General features: G+C 37.7%; 1 protein-coding gene across 1 annotated transcript in view; it reads right to left on the reverse strand.

Annotated features, from left to right (window-relative positions):
• LOC135212190 (uncharacterized) overlaps nucleotides 1–14,605 on the reverse strand; it is a 15,753-nt gene extending 1,148 nt beyond the window's left edge. Inside the window, exons 1-5 of the mRNA XM_064245636.1 lie at nucleotides 14,310–14,605; nucleotides 9,945–10,151; nucleotides 3,919–3,990; nucleotides 3,082–3,171; nucleotides 494–774 (exon numbers count right to left, since the gene is read on the reverse strand). Coding sequence (XP_064101706.1) covers nucleotides 494–774; nucleotides 3,082–3,171; nucleotides 3,919–3,990; nucleotides 9,945–10,107 — 606 coding nt within the window. The 5' untranslated portion in view covers nucleotides 10,108–10,151; nucleotides 14,310–14,605. The remainder of the gene's footprint in view (nucleotides 1–493; nucleotides 775–3,081; nucleotides 3,172–3,918; nucleotides 3,991–9,944; nucleotides 10,152–14,309) is intronic.
• Nucleotides 14,606–19,921: the final 5,316 nt, after the last annotated feature.

Below are 19,921 nucleotides of genomic sequence, written 5' to 3' on the forward strand. Positions count from 1 at the left end.
CCTCAGATCTTAAAAACTACTGGGGCTAGAGGGCTGCAAATTGGTATGTTGATCCTCCAACCTCCAATCATCAAACATACAAAATTGCAGCCTCTAGCCTCAGTAGTTTTTATTTTATTGAAGGTTAAATTTAACCATAATCGTACTTCTGGCAGGAAGAAACTTCGGAGCATTTCTTACTTGTTTCAGTCCGAAAGCTTTCTGTACAAATTCATCTTTACATATAGTATGCACATGCACAATACATAACTGTTGATTTTTGTCTCCACTACTATTAAAAGTAATGATAAATGTCTGCTGCTCTGGTGTTGATCTTGAATATCATCACTATACTGATGCTATTTTTTTCGAAAGATAAGTATTAGGATTGAAGGGAGTCATTAAAAGAAGGCTTATTATCATCCAACAGCCAGATCAGTTTATGATTAATGTTTTTTATATGATTAATTAAATAAAACTATAAATTCTTGCATGCATACTCATAGCTACTTACCCGACTGTTATTGGATGGCGTGTTGTAGTTGAATGGAGGTTGTAGTTGAAGTAGATTGTAACTGAAAGTAGAAGTTGTAGTTGGAGTGGAGGTTGTAGTTGAAGTAGAAGTTGTAGTTGAAGTAGAAGTTGTAGTTGAAGTTAGAAGTAGTTGAAGTAGAAGTTGTAGTTGGAGTGGTGGTTGTATTGAAGTAGAAGTTGTAGTTGGAGTGGTGGTGGTAGTGGTGGTTGTTGTCGAAGTGGTTGTTGCCGGGGTAGTTGTTGTAAATTGTTTGTATACTCCTTTGAAAGAGATTGTGTTTAGTTAACGTTGAGCGAGTTTTGGAATTTTTTAGGGGTTGGGGGTGGGGCTGTGGTTTGTGGAATAGGAATACGACTCTGCCTGATATCTGTATTTACTGAGTACTGTTACTTTTACACTTTTACCTTCAATTAGGCCCCTTCCCTGTCTTTGTTAATATACGTCTTGACAAATGTGGTGTTTAAAGTCTATTCAATATAGCATGGAGATCGTTGCCGTGCATTGTAGTGGATATCATAGTTTAAGGCCTTCAGGAATATAATGTGTACATGTTATTTGTAGTCTAGTCTGACCTAAATATTATTGAAATCTATCAGACGTATGGGCAAGTCCGTAGCAGTTTTCCTAAGTCTCTGTTGAACAGGTTTCGTTATTATGATAACTAAGAGTTCTGGCTATTCATTTAACAGATACAGAAAAGGAACATTTCTTCACTCTCCTAGTAACCTCTGTTGGCTTTTTCACATTTTTAATAGTTGAATATAGAATTGAAACTAGAATTTAGGCCAAAGACCAAGCACATGGACCTATGAGGTCATTCAGCGCTGAAACGGAAATTGACAGTAAATGTTTGAAAGGTGTAACAGGAGGAAAACCTCGCAGTTGCACTATGAATCAATTGTTAGTAGAGGGTGGTAAGTAAGTTGGAAGAAGAGAATATGAAAGGAGGTACGGTAAAAGGAATGAAAGGGTTGTTGCAACTAGGGCCGAAGGGACGCTGCAAAGAACTTTTAGTAATGCCTACAGTGCACCGCATGAGGTATACTGACGGCACTACCCCCCTGCATATATATCTTCCCAAATATGATTATGACATAAGAAAAAAACCTTTACTTAAAATAGAGCTGAAGTTCGGAAGTGATGCTGTTAAATTAGAACCAGCGGTACTACAGGAGCCTTGGGAAAGAAGCTCCCTTGCCCCGGTGCACTGTAGGCATTACTTAAGCTGCAACCACTTTCGTTCTATTACTGTACTACCTTTCATATTCTCCTTCCATCATCTTCCTTTCCACCCTCTCCTAACAATTGATTCATAGGGCAACTGCTTTGAGGTTTTCCTCCTGTTACACTCTCAAAGCTTTTTACTGTCAGTTTCCGTTTCAGCGTTGAATGACCTCATAGGCTCCAGTGCTCAGCCTTTGGCCTAAATTCTAGATTCAATTCTTTACAAGAAGTTCCCTCAGGAAAGAAAAATCGCCGTCAGGAAAGCAAGTCAGTTTTCTAGCTCCAGATACAGTACATTGGCCGTGCTGAAGGGAACCTCTGGACCTCTGAATTACAGTAACCGGAAAAGAAAATGTGCATTTATGTTCTTCTACTGATTCTTATTTACTTGAAAGATTTTAAGTAGAATCTCTCTCTCTCTCTCTCTCTCTCTCTCTCTCTCTCTCTCTCTCTCTCTCTCTCTCTCTCTCTCTCTCTGAGGGGAATACGCATCATCCCAAGTCTAATGTTTTTGAAGAAGTGGCGTAGCATCTAACCGCTGAAGACATATTTTGTCATTATTAAGTTAATATTTGCTGACGGAACATGAGAGAGAGAGAGAGAGAGAGAGAGAGAGAGAGAGAGAGAGAGAGAGCAATAGTCATTCGTTCATCTAGTTGTAATATCAAGCGTGAAAATGTTATGCTTACTAAGCATGTTCCTGTGAACTTCTGTAAAAATAATAATAATATAATAATAATAAGTATCAAGACCTGAAAATAGAAATAAGAACGATATGGGATATGCCAGTGGAAATTGTACCCATAATCGTAGGGACACTAGGCACGATCCCAAGATCCTTGAAAAGGAAAAATTAGATGCTGAAGTATCTCCAGGACTCATACACAGGAGAGTTGGGCTTCTGGAAACAGCGCATATAATAAGAAAAGTGATGGACTCTTAAGGAGCAGGATGCAACCCGGAACCCCACTCTATAAAAAACCACCCAGTCGAATAGGGTGACTGTGATAGTCCAAAAAATAAATAAATAAATAAATAGTAATAATAATGACTTTGATGACTATGGTATCATAGTTTATCTGTAAAATTCAAATATATTATTATTATTATTATTATTATTATTATTATTATTATTATTATTATTATTATTATTATTATTATTATATATTACTATTTAAAATAAGTATAAATTATTTTGGATGATCTTTTGGCCTGACACTACATTTTCTTATACAAAGTTCTCATCAGCAGTTCTTTGACTACGCCCTCTTACTTACGTATACTCATATTGTTCCGTACGTTTGTATTTTATAAGAACCCCCAATTCCTAAAAGTGCACCTACCTGGTTTAATCCATGTGATTGCGGTTCCAGATGAGTACAGGTCAGCAGAGGTCAAGTAGGTCCTGTTTGTAAATGAACAGTTGGTCATCCCTGTCAAACAAAAAATGTGAAAATTGAAATGAAATTGTAAGAATAAGGACTTAGGAATACGAAGCCTGGGTGACAAATAAGTAACAAGTTTCTTGAAAATAAAGGATTCAGCGGAGCCAGAGAGTGTTCAGTTTTTTAATAGTAATCATGGAAGTGCATTTACACTGAGAAACAAAGATTGTATCGTAGGCAAACTCAAGATGCATTATGTCCAGTGTGATGCAGCGAAACTAAAACAGACTTAAGGAAGGAGGATGATCTGATGTGAAGAGTTTTGAGGGTAATCATGAGAGAACTGTTCTTCCTCAACATACGCTGACACTCAGTAGGAATCGAGGCAAATGTAGAAAAGTTACTGTAATAAACATATACCTTTGAATTTTGTCAGAAGGGCAATTTGTGGTTTCGATTTTGTGACGGATGACCACTGTGAAAGAATGTCATCAGGATGAATTAGTAAATGAAAAACCAAATGGAAATTGAAATGGCTCGGGATTATGAATCATGCATTATTCATTTTAGGTTAAAGAAAAGAGCATGAAAGTGGTACGAGAATTTGATAGATTGAAGGACCTTTTACCTCTTTCTTAGAAAATCTCATAACATAGAAGAGAGAAACAAAAGGGGATATGCACTTTTAGAGTGGCTAGTGTCGTTTGAAGAGCTGAAAAGAGTATACATCAAGAAAGGGATGATACCTTTCAGCATGGCATTATACATCTCATGGCTATGCTATCGATTAGTTACCTGTGCTGTAATCCGTCTTCACCGTAACAGCAGTGCACTGTACTTCTTTAAGACACTGCACACGACAGGCACCTAAAAGAAAATTGAACGCCTTGATGAACAGGATAATTACTTCAATATTCGGGTCATCTCATCACAAACTACAAACTTGGCCTGAAAACACAAAGCACATTGTTTTGTTAAAGTTACAAGACATATTTCAACTCTTTGGGGATCACCATATTAATGTCTGATCTTGCTCCTATTTTCGATATTTGTATTGTAATTATTATTATTGTAAAATAGTCCAGTGACTAACATTTCATGTAGGTAGTAGTTTGCTGAAGAAACCAGCCATTAATGAAGACTACTACTACGAGAGAAGTAGGACTTGTGGGACTAGTCACAGCCTGATGTGGAATTTCTATCAAGGTTTGGCTTATATCTCTGACAACATACTCCACATTTTTCAATATACTCCACATTTTTCAATATACTCCACATTTTTCAATACTCAGCAAAGTTCCTTCCACAGTTTATTTATCATGATGATGATGATTACTGTAAGTCTGGCCCCCATTACCTGTCATCATGGAGCAAATATGAATCCCCATGTCTGGCTTTGATCCGAGCATGGCTCCTCTCCTTTCAATAACTTTTGTGCTTTGGGATGTGCCATTTAAATTGAACTTTGGAGAGCACCACTCAGCCACAGCCTTTGCCAATCTCCTCCTAACCTTCCAGTGACGTTCCTCTGATCCTTTAGAATATGTCTTCACAATCGTTCACACTTTCTGTGACCTCAGCTTACCTGTTGTAAGACTTTTGGTTCTTTGGTAACTTTGTTGCCAATTAGCTGAAAATGATTCCTTTAACAACTGTTATCTCTGGGTTTTGCTAGCGTTCGATTGATTTCACAAACTTTCTTTCTCCATCTGTCTCGCATCACGCCACTGGTCTGCTGTTTGCTCACTCATACACTGTGGTTCATTGCTGATGGACTTCAGTATATACCACAATAAATGGATCCCTTCTGCCCACACTGATGGGGAAACGTGTTATCTGATACTTTACACATGACCATGCATCTAATAATCTTGGCTTTAGCTTTAACTCAGACCCTTTTAACTACTCATGTAAAATGTTTTCCTATAATTAACTTTCAGATCACTTTTTTTATTTCCTACACTGTACATCAGTCTTCACCTCTCAACATTCAGTTGCTAGAATACAATCCTTTGTTCTTTACTTTTGAAGAGATAATTGTTGCCTTGGTATCCAAATGATGCTGGTCAGAGCTTTACATTAACTGCTGAGGTATGTGTTTCCTTTACTATTTTAACTTTCATGTCTTCTCATCTTTTGGTTTGACCACTCATACTTCTTGATCACCCATTTAAGAAAACGGACACTGAGTCATTCCTAGTCTCTCATTCTTCTACCAGTACTTTTTTTTCTTTTATAGTATCTGCTATGGATTGTTCCACCACTGCCCTTCGATGGGACACATTTTCGAATGATAAAGAAATCGGATGTTATGATCACACCTACAGAAATGATTTCTGGGCTTATATTCCAATACATTTCTTACAATTTTTGGTAAGGGTAACTTTTCTCATGTCTAACATTTTGGTGGTTCTATCTGTAGCTTTTTCTTCTTGTATGGAGAGGCCATATTCTCTGGCTTTTTCCACTTTTTTTTTTTTTGCTTCTCCAGGTCCTCCTCTTTAACCCTCTCTCATTAACGTATCAAGAAAAATGAATTAAAATACAGAAAAAGCAGTTCGAATCCCCTAAACGACTTAGCAGGTGATATTGGAAGCTCCGCCTTTGGCGGTTTATGTTGGAAAGTGGGGTTTCAGTAGATCATTATTCTGTACATATTATGACGGGTTATTGGCAATAAACAAAGTTCCAAATTTTACTGACAAAATGCTTCATAGGTCAAATTGGAGGGACAAATGGAAAGATGGCTTCTCGAGTGCAGGAGCCAAACCTCATGCTTTTACTGTGCTTCCTTTCATATTCTCTTTCTTCCACCTTACTTTCTACCCTATACCAACGAACAATTGATTCGTCGTGCAACTGCGAGGTTTTACTCCTGTTCAACCTTTCAAATCTTTTTACTGTCAATTTCCGTTCCAGCGCTGAATGACCTCATAGGTCCAGTGATTGGCCTTGCCTAAAATTCTATACTCAGTCAGTGTTCTCTGCTCACAGCCAGGTCTGTGAGGTTCTTGTGTTTTCGGTTTCTCGGGCAGTTAGTTGTTGTTGGGGTTTAGGAAAGCAATATGGAAGAGTCTAAAAAAGTCTTAAAAGGGTGATTAGCGTTGAGTTAAAAATACGGGAATTTTAGGATAGGATATTTATGATTTATTTATTAGGCATGTTAAATTAAATACGACAAATTACTTATGATAGAATATAGCACATTTATTTATTTTTTTTTTTTTGGTGAAACAACGGTCCATTTGACTGTAGATTTGAGCACGTTTTAATTTATTTGGTGTACTGAATGCGGAGTCTATGTTTATGTTCAATTATTTTGTGTTTCCACTCATAAGTGAGAATGCATGAAACGTGTTTGATTGCGTCCCTTTTATTTGATCATTGCTGTTAGTATTGAGGAGTACTAGAATCAGTATTCATCACGAAGACCACTTCACGTTAAATTAGGAATATAATGTTTACAACTTATGAAGGGAATACGGCCGAGGATAGTTCTTTGTAAGGTACCTGATATGACCATTAGCTGGTGAGATGAAGTTAGACAGAAGACAAAGGAGGTTACAAGTGAAGGCAAAGAAAATGGTGCGCGGATAAATTTTTTTTAATGAAATAGTTACAAAAAGGTTTAAAAAAACGAAAAAAAAAAAAAAATGTACATTACGTATGTGAATCTGGGGAAAAAGTTTCGTCGGACGCATTAGAACTAATTAGAATGTATGGTAGCAAAGATAGTTTCTCGACAGCAAAAAAAAAAACAAAAAAAAAAAAAAAATTATATTGACCGGAAACAAAAATTGTTAGAATATTTAGTTGGGAGAATAACCTAGCTCGATGCAAATGTGGGTGGGAGACAGGAGCGTGTTAAGTAAATATCTAGTTAGAAGTGACCAGTAGATTCTGTTTTGTATGATTTATGTGTATATATATATATATATATATATATATATATATATATATATATATATATATATATATATATATATATGTGTATGTAAGTACATACATATGTGTGTCCCGCACGCATAGCAGCGCATGAGTAACGATTGTGCGTGAAAATATGTGTAGTAATTTTTTTTTTTTTTTTTTTTTTTTTTTTTTGCGGGAATTTCATCGAACGTCGATTTTTTTTCTATCTTGTCCAAGAAAAAGTGTTTGTGTCGTTTGATACGTTGCCAAGGGCGACGCTGTCGTACTGGAATATTCAAGTAGGGGTTAATGAAGTTCGTGTAGAAGATAATTCCCTCAAGTGGCGAGTCGTCATGAGGACGCTATTGATTTGTTTATACTTTTGGAAATGACGATTCTGCTAAATGACGATTCTGCTGCACGTGGAGGACGATTTTTTTTTTTTACTTTTATTTTTCAGTCTTTTTTTTTATGTTAATAGGGGATTTATGGGGGTTGAGAATTTACATAACATTCAATCCAATAATTTTCTGTAGCTGTATATCCAAGGCTTCAGCGAATTTAAAACAAGTAAAAAAATACGCTTTTCTTATGTGTAGTGCTATATGAGCCGTGGCCCATGAAACTTTCAGCCATGGCCCGATGGTGGTCTGTCCTGTAGAGTTGTCAGACGCACGTTCATGGGTAACTTTAAACTTAGAGAAAATATAAAATCTTAGAGAAAATATAAACCACTGAGGCTAGAAGGCTGCAATTTGGTAAGTTTGATTATTGGGAGGTGGATGACCTACATACCAATACCCTCTGGCCTCAGTAGTTTCTACGGGCTGATCGATGAGCAAGAGCCCGTGCTGGCTTAAGGCCAACTTAATCTAAAACAACAAGCTCTGAGGGCGGACAGAAAACGTGCTGACGCACAGACAGATAGCCATCTCAATAGTTTTCTTTTACAGAGAGCTAAAAAGGTAAGAATAAAGCTTTTGCAGAAAACCAGAAAGGGTAAGAGTAGAGTGGGAACATCCCTTACAGACCTTGGTCAGTCCTCTTTCATTTCTATATTTCACCTCCTCACTTGTATCCCCATCAATTCCTGGTGTCTTACCCTTGGTCAGCTTCCTTAATTCTCATTGGTCACTTCACAAACAGTCCTAAAGTTTCACTTTGCTCAGATTTAACCTTAATGTTTTGGATTCCCTTCCTCTTTTTCCAGCCTCTTTGACCTTATTTGTCTTTGCATCTACCTTCTCTTTTTCCCTCAGTTGGTCTCCAGCTCTATTACCCCACTCTTAATGGTTTTACTCCCCGTTCCTACATTTTTAGTTTTCTGTAAATGAAAACTGTTGAGATGGCTATTTGCCTGTCCGCCCTCAGATGTTGAAAACTATTGAGGCTAGAGGGCTGTAAATTGTTATATTGATCATCCACCCTCCAATAATCAAACATACCACATTGTAGCCCTCTAAACTCAATCATTTTGATTTTATGTATGGTTAAATGTAGCCATGATCATGCCTCTGGCAACCGCAACAACAGGCCAACTCGGCCGGCTGAGAGTTTCATACAGCATTATACCCTGTACAGAAAACTCGATTACGCCGAAGAAACTGCGGCACATTTTATTACTAGTTTCTTTCAAGACCAGACTCCTGTCATTCCACTTCTTTGTCATGCTACCCTGTCTGTTGTATAAAATACAGATTTTTAGCGGTCATCCTTCCGGTATATCGTTTGGTTAAGTTTTCAACTAACTATTTTTTTTTTTTTTTTTAGACAATCTGTCAAAGGTGTGTCAGATATTATTATGTGGTCATGATACTTTTACGCTCTTGCTCGTGTTCTACTTTGTTTTTTTCATGCAGCAGTCAAGAACGTTGATTTCAGTAAATCACTTGTATTGCCATATGCGATTAAGTTATTTTGATGATGGTGCGAAGTTATTAATGGTGATTATTTGAATCACGAATATTATTGAGAGAGAGAGAGAGAGAGAGAGAGAGAGAGAGAGAGAGAGAGAGAGAGAGAGAGAGAGAGAGAGAGGGGTGGGGGGTTCATGCTAGAATATTGGCTAGTTACGGCCCATTATGCCCTAAGTTAAGCAAGTTGCAGCGTAAACAAATACGCGTGGGTCATAAAAACCATCATAGCCTCTAGTTTTGGACGGGTTTTTAAAATCTAAATGCCATCATTAGATTCTTCATACACACTCATGTCTGGGGACAGGAATCTGTGGTGCTACAGAATGGTGTTAAACCTGTCTAAAACTTTTTAGTGACAGTAGCACGCAGTCAGGACTATATTGCTAATATTTCTCCTTAACTAGAAATGATAAAACAAGGTGATTAATAGGACACGCTTAAGAAACCTTACAGATTTTTTTCTGTGGGAATTTCACCTCCGATTTATGCACCCGAAAGTTGCGCAGTGATCAAGGTGATCTGATTCCCTCCCGATTTCTCCGTTGGTCTAACATCTGCTTGCTAGGTTGACTCCATCAAGATGGCGGCCAGTATGCCTACATTTGCGGTGGCGTTTTGCCTGTGTTCAGCCCAATTCATTGGTTGGGGAAAACAGGATTCCTGAATTAGACCGCGGATCATCCCTAGCATTACTTAATGTTCTTTGCAGCATCCCTTCGACCCTATATAGCTGCAACCCCTTTCATTCCCTTTACTGTACCACTCTTCATGTTCTCTATTCCATCTGACTTTCGACCCTCTCTTAACAATTGTTTCATGGTGCAACTGCGAGGTTTCCATCCTGTTACACCTTCCAAACCTTTCGACTATCAGTTTCCATTTCAGTCCTGAATGAACTCATAGGTCCCTTTAGCCTAAATTCTATATTCTAGTCTATTCTAACCCTCTACGAACGTTTAACAATATCAGTCCTCCATTAACCACGTTTGTACTTACAGGTGCTTGCAGCGGATATCACTCGATAGTCAGTGGAGGCGGATATTAAGGACATTTCTGAGTGGTAGTCCATCTGGAGACCCTGAATGTGGACGATGTGAAGGTAAACCACCGATGCGGTCAGCAACATCCAAGCCAGCATCTTGTTCCCCCTCGCTTCCATCACCTTCCCACTCCGGTAAGTGTTGGTGGATCTCTCCCGCTTTTCTGATCTCAAAGAAGAAGAAGAAGACATTGTTTAGTTTTTAACTGTGACAGTACTGGAGACCATTATATTCAAAATACTAGCACAGCTTTTAGTGTTTAGTTTTTAATGATGACCCACCTTCTCCTAACTCTTACTTCATAGTGCAACTGCGAAGTTTTCCTCCTGTTACACCTTCCAAACCTACCTACTCTCGATTGCCTTTTCAGGGCTGAATGACCTCATAGGTCCCAGTGCTTGTCCTTTGGCCTAAACTCTGTATTCCATTTCATTCCATTAATTGTGATCATACTGGAGTCCACTATATTCAAAAGACTAGCACAGCTTTTGAACCCTTCAATTATACATTGCAGTCACAGCCTTGTAGGGCAGCGAACAAAATAACCACAAGTAGCGGCGGACTGTCTCTATTTTATTGATATTTGTATTCCTGTATAATCTCTGGATTTCTGATGACTTGAAAATACACCACCTAATCATGTTGCATTTTTTTCAAGAAATGGTACTCATTAATAGTAAACCAGGTCACATTCTTCTATCACATTATTTTCGTGAAGGGTGATGGCCTATACGTAGAAATTAGGCCTCGTCTTGTTTTCAGTTTTCTGTTCAAGAAAACTATTAAGATCGCTATTTGTCTTTCCGTGTCCGCTCTTTCTTTCCGTCCTCAGATGTTGAAAACTACTGAGGCTAGAGCGCTGCGAACTGGTATGTTGATCATCCACCTTTCAATCATCAAACATCGCTCTGTGGCTCTTGTTGAAAAGCCATAATTGTTGTTGTCGCAAATTTTAATATTCTATTATTCTCACCATGTAAATATTGATTATTATTGTTACTATTATTAGCTTGATTTCGTGCGCTACTCCGTGCAGGAACCCGGTGCTGCCCGTCATGCTTCCCCTACCCTTCCGATCCCCTACCTGCCCTACCCCACCCAGGGTGGACAAAGAGGAGGTTTGCACAAGAGGAGGGGGGAAATGGCATGGCTCCCCTACCTACCCTACCCCTACCCAGGGTGGACAAAGAGGTTTGAAAGAGGAGGGTGGCTGTGTCTTGTCTCCCATACCCTGCTGAGCCCCTACCTGCCCTACCCCACCCAGGGTGGACAAACAGGTTTGGTTTGCAAGAGGAAGGTGGATGTGCCATGGCTCATCGCCATCTTGAATTGAGAAGGCCTGAGAGACTCAAGCATAAGTCATCATCAATCGTCCGAGTCTGGCCATGCGTTTCCATTCACAACTTTGTATTCTTGGTGGCATTTATCAGTTATTTGCAGAATGTATAATTTTGTGTAAGTTAATTATGTTTTTACAGTCTTTTGCATCGTCAGGATCCTCTGGACCTGCTTAATATGATTAAAAAATAAAGGGAAATCAGTGCAGAAACAGTAATGAGAACAAAAAAGTTTATTCACAGAAATGAGTAGATAATACATTTTTTATACTTAGAAGGAGGACAAGAGCACAAAAATGGTGTCAAAGATGCCGCTCTCTTTAGGAAAAGGTATAAGAGCTACATACAAAATAAATATTCACTATAAATTACAGCAATTGTTCCTCAGAATCTTATTTCTTCTGTGTATTCTATTCTTTCTTTTTTGTTAATGTTTTTGCAATTTTGAATGTTTTCATTACTTTTCTTTTAATAATTGTTTAGTAGGGCACTGGAGGAAGCAAAATATCAGCATTTTTAAAATTTTTTTTATATGCTATGCCCAGCATCACAATCATTTAGTGGTCAGAAGGCATCATTATCAGAAAGGACAGTGAGTGAAATGTCCGTGGTCAAATTCCTTTGATACATTGATTTGATAAAAATCAGGACACTGTGACAGTTTATCAATGGTTATATAGTTAAACAGAGTTGCGTTTACTACAGATTCATGGGATAAAGAAACCTTCCTCTGGTTATACCCTGAATGTAACTGATATTGTCTGGTAAGCTATCTTTTGTTTCTTGGCAAGTAAGTAAGTCTTTACAGGAGCTACACTTAAATTTTTACACAACAGCATACACACAATAGCCAGGAAGGTATGTATAACAGGGAAAAGATCCATACATTTATCAATATCATCTTGACTGACATCGATATAAAAAAAAATCGTTACTTTCGTTTCTTCGAAGATCTTCAGTTCGATGTCTCTATTATTAAAAGCTATTCTGAGAGAACATTAACCTCAGTTTTTTTTCACACTTCACACTCGAACACTTGTCGTAAGGAAATGTAATTGCTGCCAGCAAGCGACGGTATTTACCAAATCTATTTTCAAGTTGATCGGTTTGAAATTTTCCTGGTAAGACACATTTAATTTTTTATTTGTTTTTCTACACAGTATTTTGTTATTTCTATCATTGCACTAGTTGTGTGTTTTAAGGCAGTGAATGTGTCCCTACTCAGCTTTCCACCAGTTTTAGTAATGTTATTCCAGAGATCTAACCAGAATGGAATTTCTGTAGGAAAATATATTTCTCGTCATTTACATTATATGTAACTGGAGTAGCATATTTATTATGAAGCCGAGTTACCAGGATCGTGGATGCTTTACATTCATGATGGTCCACCAGAGATAAATGACTTTAATATAATTAGTTGCATCTTCAGAATTTGGCAGACATGTTCTTTTCCCGTTGTCAAAAGTGCTTCTATGACATATTCATTGAAAATTTGTAGGGCAGGGCTGACGTTCTGCCTTTCTAGACTCGATGGATTTAATGCCTTTGATGTAAGTAAGTATGCATATCAGAGGAGAGAATCTGCTTCTGAATTGTGTAATTTAATGCAAAGTGGCAAATGGAGCATTACATATTTTGGGTGCAGTGTGGAAATTGGAGGTTGCCAACTAGTAATGTCTCATTAGATGGCCTCAGAAAAAGTACCCACAGCAATGCAAATTAAAAAACAATGGTTGAACAGTTTACAAAATATGAAAGTTTCAAGTACTGAGTTATCATTTAAAGTCGATCAGCAATGATTGATAATGTCTTATTTTATAATCATTTGTGTTAATAAACGTTGTTTCTCATCATAACTTCTGCGCTGATTTTCCACCATTATGCAGCATATTTAATCATATTAACAGGTTTTAGAGGATTATGATGTTGTTAAAGACTGTAAATATAATGATCTAATATAGCAATTAGGTACTCTGGATAAAAAGTAAAAAATAACACCAAAAATACAGAACTTGAAATGGTAACTCGTGGCCAGGATAGGACGACTGGTGATGACTCATCGCTGTGTTTTGAGTGGTCGCACAGGCCTTGTCAATTCAAGATGGCGTTGCATGGCTCCCCTACCTACCCTAACCCCACCCAGGCGGACAAAGAGGGTTTGCAAGAGGAGGGTGGCTGTGACTTGTCCCCCCCTACCCTGCTGATCCCCTACTACCCCGCCCTCACCCTGGGCTGACAAACAAGAAAGATCCACGCGGGTTTTATATTATTATTATTATTATTATTATTATTATTATTATTATTATTATTATTATTATTATTTTGGAAGGAGACCCTCTTTCAAACAAGTCTTATTGAAAGAAATTGCTGCATCAGCTGCATTTAACTTGGAAATAGTCTTCTCTATTTTTCTAATAATTAGTAGAAAAATGGAGAAGATTATTTCCAAGTTAAATGCAGCTGATGCAGCAATATCTTTCAATAAGATGTATTATTATTATTATTTATATTATTATTATTATTATTATTATTATTATTAATTATTATTACTATTATTATTATTATTGTTCTAAAGGGTCCACAATAATACAAAGTGTAAAAAGTCCGTGTATAATTTTTGAGACTTTACAGAAAGCTTTCGAACCCTTCCCTGGGTTCATCTTCAGGGACTGAAGATGAACCCAGGGAAGGGTTCGAAAGTTTTCTGTAGTCTCAAAAATTATACACGGACTTTTTACACTTTGTATTATTGTGGACCCTTTAGAACATTATATGCTCTCGCGATAGAGAGTTTTTCCCTACTACTACTACTATTATTATTATTATTATTATTATTATTATTATTATTATTATTATTATTATTATTATTATTATTATTATTATTATTTCCGTAAAGAGTTAAGGCGTATTTGTTAGAATTCTGGGATTGCAGGTGAGCGGAAGTCATATACTCGTACATTGATAAGTGATTCGCAAAAGCTTACCTTTAATATATCAAGCGCAATAAGAAACTTGAAGTCTGTAACCAAGGAAATTTCTTTGACGACGCTCAGGCAAACTGTGTGAATGTCAGCAGAAGTATATTTTCTTCAATTCTTTTCGAAGTAGGGTTCTGCCCCTTTCTGCTTGGTCCGGAGGAGGCTAGGTAGTAGACGTCTAGCCCGGCTGAAAGCCGAAAGATGAGTGAAGACTATAGAGTCGCGTGACTCCCTTCGTATTTAAGATAGCTTTCCGTGATTGATTCCAGTGGCGAATCACAGCTGTATAGATACAGTTTCTGTCGGTCTGCTGCTCTGGGAACTTTTGTATATCTATTTTTTGTCTTGGCTTTGTTTTCGTGCGAACGCGAGTTAATTGTCACGGATGGCTGGGCTGCATATCGCGTTTTTCCAAAGTGTATTCATTTCTAGCCTCGTTGTTTTGAGACATTGCAATATACCTAGAAGAAATTGTGACAGTTGCCGTGCAATCGTCTGTTTCTTTCAAATATCATTTTGGTAAACGCCGGATGAATTCTAATTTTAAATGAGGGCTAGCTTCTGGATTTGCATCGACACGTCACTCACACACAGACCTCCGACCATAGCGGGTGGCATTTACTATTTCCTATAGATTATAGACACTTTTATAGTCATTTTTTCCTGTCAAGTTGTGAAAGGACGTGAAAGCTAAGCCGGGCTGTTGTCATGAACAAACTCATTGTATTTTTCTTCGTAAATTCCCTGCTGTTAAAATGAGATACGTTATTTGTGTCCAGTTTATAGGTATAGGAGAGCTTAACCTTCGGGATATTTTCATCAGAGCTTATAAAGGAGAGTCAATTGTCGGCATACATTGATTGTGATGGTTTCATTCGTATTGTTAAGGATTCAGACTAACGAGGAATTTATGATTTTGCCGGTAAATGATTCGTACCCTCGTTCCACGTGGAAACATTATTCCAAGACACGCGATTCTTCTTCAGCTGTGCAAACGTTTTCAGCTCACCTGAAATGCTACACAAACTACTGAAGTTAGTGTTGATGATCGGAGGGTGGATGATCAAACACGCCAATTTGCAGCCCTCTAGCCTCAGTGGTTTCTAAGATCTGGGGGCCGAGAGAGAAAGTGCGGACGGACAGACAAATAACCATCTCATTAGTTTTCTTTTCTTTTACAGGAAAATAAAAGAAGCTATTATTTAGTCATATTCTTAGCATTTATCTATCCTCTTAGGGTTTATCAGTCTGAGATCTCATTCGTTTTACAAAAAAAAAAATTAATAATGTCTCCACGTGGAACGAGGGTACGAAACAATATGGAATAGTATGATATTCCGTCTTTGTTAGGCGAGATTGTTTTTACTGCTTTACGTGTTGTTCTTGGTTTGTAGTCTTGTTCTTCCATTTTGTTGGTTGTACTGTGATTTTTTTTTTTTTTTTTTTTTTGTGATGAGTTGCAAGTTCAGCGTGTTATTCCTGTCTTTAGAGGAAGAATAAACGCCCTACCATTTAGATTCATGTTATTATTACAATTATTCTTTTCCGGTCTCAGTCATCCTCTAGGAATTGCCGAGCCCAGTTAGGAAACTGAAAACGTACGTATGTTTATATTTCGTGTAGCTGTTTGAACCAAAAAACGATTCTTTTATGTCTAATATGAAAATGATTTTCCAAGTGAAAAGTTTCTGTGATGGATAAGATTCCTCATTCTTCCTATCATGTTTTCGGTAGCGGTTATTCCTCTTAGAAGACGGACGAGGCTTCAAACGGCGTCTCTCGTGGGGTGGGGGGGGGGGGGGGCGATAAATAAGAAGTGGGGCCCAATTAATCAGATTGGTCAAATAAGCTTAAAACCGCCCCTGCTTAGGAGTCCATCGCTTTTCTCACTATTCTCGCCGTTTCTAATAGCACGCTCCTCTGCATGAATACTGGACCTACTTCGGCATAGAGTTTTTCCAGGTTCCTTTTCAAGGATCTTGGCCAAGATCGCGCCTAATGTCCCTGTGATTATGGGTACAACTTCCACTGGCATATCCCATATCCTTCTTATTTCTATTTTCAGGTCTTCATACTTATCAGTTTTTTCTCTTTCTTTCTCATCTACTCTGGTGTCCCATGGTATTGCGACATCAATGAGCGATACTTTCTTCTTGATTTTGTCAATCAGCGTCAAGTCTGGTCTGTTGGCACGTATTATTATTATTAGTAGTAGTTTTGTTAAAGATGATTGCAGCATCAGTGGAATTTATTTTTTATATGGTCTTTTCAATTCTTATTATTCTCTTCTCATCAGGGCTGATATTTGCTAATAGCTGGCCGATGCTATTACAAATATCAGCCCTGATGAGAAGAGAATAATAAGAAGAATTGAAAAGACCATATATAAAATCAATTCCACTGATGCTGCCATCTTCTTTAACAAAACATGTTTGAGAGAGGGTCTCCTACCTTCATATATTATTAGTAGTATTAGTATTATTGTCGTCGTATTGTTCATGTAACTTTTTAGCATAATGATTGTAATATAGGTAATCATATGATGAAACTTTTATTGATACTACCAGCGATATTAAATCTGTCATAATATGATTATCGCGTGTGACTACACCATTTACTATGTCCAAGAAACCACCGTCAATACTGTCCTGAATACACTGCCGTGGCCGCTCCACGCCCCAAGTGTTATTAATGTTCCCTGCTTCGTTACTAGTACTGTCAGGACCTCGCGTAAATGACTCCATAAATTTACTTTTTCAATGGGGATCATTTTCCATTTTTTTCCAGTTGGAAGAACATTGTAAATTCAGGACATGAGCGCATCTCATGCGGTGCACTGTAGGCATTACTTAAGGTTCTTTGCAGCACGTGTCTTCGGCCTCTAGCTGCAACTGCTTTCATTCCTGTTACTGTATACCTCCTTTCGTATTCTCTTTCTTCCATCTTACTTTCCACCCTCTCCTAACAATTGATTCATAATGCATTACGAGGTTTTCCTCGTTACATCTTTCAAATCTTTTAATGTTCATTTCCGTTTCAGCGCCGAATGATCTCATAGTTCCCAGTGCTTTGCCTTTGGCCTACATTATGTATTAAATTCAAAATTTATTGCGGTTATAAGGGATCTTTGTGACTTTTAATTTTTACGGAATATTTTCTTGGATGGATATCCCGTTGAGTTTAATTAATTCAGAATCAGTTTTGTCTGTAGGAATTTTATGAATGTTATCGAATGTTGTTTCGGTTTAGAAAGCTTATTTCTTAACAAATAAATAGATGCATGTCATTTATTGCTATAAGAAAACTTAAAACTCTGAACACTGCGGTTGAGCAAATTCTGAATCTTTTCGCTTGTTATAGTTCAGGATATCGTGGAGCTAAACTAATTTTTTTGTGAGCATTAGTTTTTGCTTAAAAGTCAACGTAGTATATTGAAGCAATGACCAGGCGCTGCGTTGGTTTCTGAACGGGTTAGGTGGTATCTTCGTAATGCACCCAGTGGCGATTCTACCCCTCAAAAAGGCGGAGGGGGGGGGGGGGGTGGGGGGGGGGGGGGGGGGGGGGGACAACTCTAGGGCAAAGATAAATGTTGGGTGGGCATCATAGGAAAGGTGACTGTAAAAATAATTACAATTTTGGAAACATTTCGAAACACATGGAGGAATGAATTTGACAAAGGTGAAGGTTCATATATAATTTTGTTTGATTCCTAAGCAAAGCAACTGTAAAGTATCCATCTGATATTTTACCTGACTTGCATGATATGAAAATTTTACATTCAAAACTATATACAGATCCAAACAATACGCAAACATTGAAGAATGGATAGTATGTATAAATATAATACACATTTGAACCAAATAAAGAAAGGTAGTAACTATATGAAATTAACAGATATACATGGGGCATGTCATGACAATTCTGAAAAGGTTCAGTTTGACATTCCTGTTTCCTGTATATTTACTGATTCACTCAATATAAGTGTTAGCAATATAACCAAATCATGTTGTGTGACTAGTTAATGGCTATTGTTATATTCAATAATGATTAATTTTATATATATTTCATTTAAAAAGGTGGGGGGGGGGGGGGCAAACTAGGGGCATGGACAAAATCTGGGAGAGCAGCCCCCCCCCCCCCCCCTAGAATCGCCACTGAATACGCCCTTGCCATTGGCTTTAGTTCTTTTGTATGTTTTGCCTCCATGGATCATATTTTGAATTGTGAAGCAGTTTTTCTCGCACATTGCAGACACGTGAAGTTGGTTTTGCCTGATGGACTCATCGATTCCATTATTCATCGTGGAGTCGAGCACATGATCTTTTGGAATAATCATACGTTTGCCTCAGATATCTAAAGAAGTCTTCGGTTTATTGATGGCACTGGCATTCTGTGCAAAGCCAAGCAAATACCGCCGTTGGTGACCAACTTACATTAGTCATACAAAATTACAAAGGCAAAGTTTGGCGGGTGTCTCTCGACTTAATCCTTGGCACAGTGAGTGAGCGATTCTTCGAGCTGCCGTGCGAATTGAGAAAATTTAAATTATGTTTGTTGGGTGTCGTGGTTTTTGCAGGGGAATTAGTGCTACATCTTGGGGTACAAAGTCATAAAGACTTCGAACAGTTTTGTAATGATTTACTCAAGAAGGGCTTGGTCATCCTATAGGTCCTCTTTTAGGGCATCTTACGGGTCCCATTTACTTTTTGGTTACAGTTTGAAAGTTCATTCAGCAATGCTGATTGTGAGGAATTCCTCTCACAACGATTTTATTTTCTAATATTTTTGAGTATTCACTTGTTTCCATGCTATTTGTCTTTTATTATAGTTATTAGTGTCTGTCTCATAAGAAATTATTGATTGATTTTTACTGCGTATTGCCGTCTGTCAGGTAATCGACAGACAGGAACTATGTTACTGTATTTGTATTCATGTGAAAACCAAATGCATTCGCATGCCCATATATTTTGCAAAGATATGTACGTCTACATTGCATGACATAATAAGGGTGAAAGAACCACATCTATTCGAGAATGACACTCTTAACATTATTTTATCTGATTTTGCTATGTTCTAGTACGTAGTATCTGTGGTGCGGTTAGCACCGAAAAGATGGTTTTACACAAAGACGTAGGCTTTTGACATATAACGTCAGTAGCGTTTTAGTAACGAAGTATAATTACTGTTTTAGTTATGATAATTCATTTGTCTTTATGTATGTGAAATTGTTCTTGGTGAATGTATTGCGCATATTACGTATGGTAAGAGTTGGGTCTTGTTTGTGCCTCTCGCCAGAGAAGCCATTAGGAGAGGTCAAAAGATCGGGAGGGGAAAAGAAGGGTAGTAGATCGCCCCTCTGAACGCTCCTTTGCGTGCCCCTCTAGGGGGTGTGTATGCGTATGTGCGTAGTACACTGTATGGGCATGATATCGCCCAAAACTGTATTGACACACCACCAATTAATTCACTACAATTTAATAAATATGTTGAAGTTGCACACTATTATATTTGGAATTTATTTTTGACAACGAAGTTGATAATTATTGTAGAGTTTTTTATGTTCATGAAAACCTTGTACGTCAGTTCTACATTCGTGGTAATTGAATAACTTGTCTCTT

The sequence above is a fragment of the Macrobrachium nipponense genome, chromosome 40 (assembly GCF_015104395.2).
Source record: "Macrobrachium nipponense isolate FS-2020 chromosome 40, ASM1510439v2, whole genome shotgun sequence".
NCBI lineage: Eukaryota > Metazoa > Arthropoda > Malacostraca > Decapoda > Palaemonidae > Macrobrachium > Macrobrachium nipponense.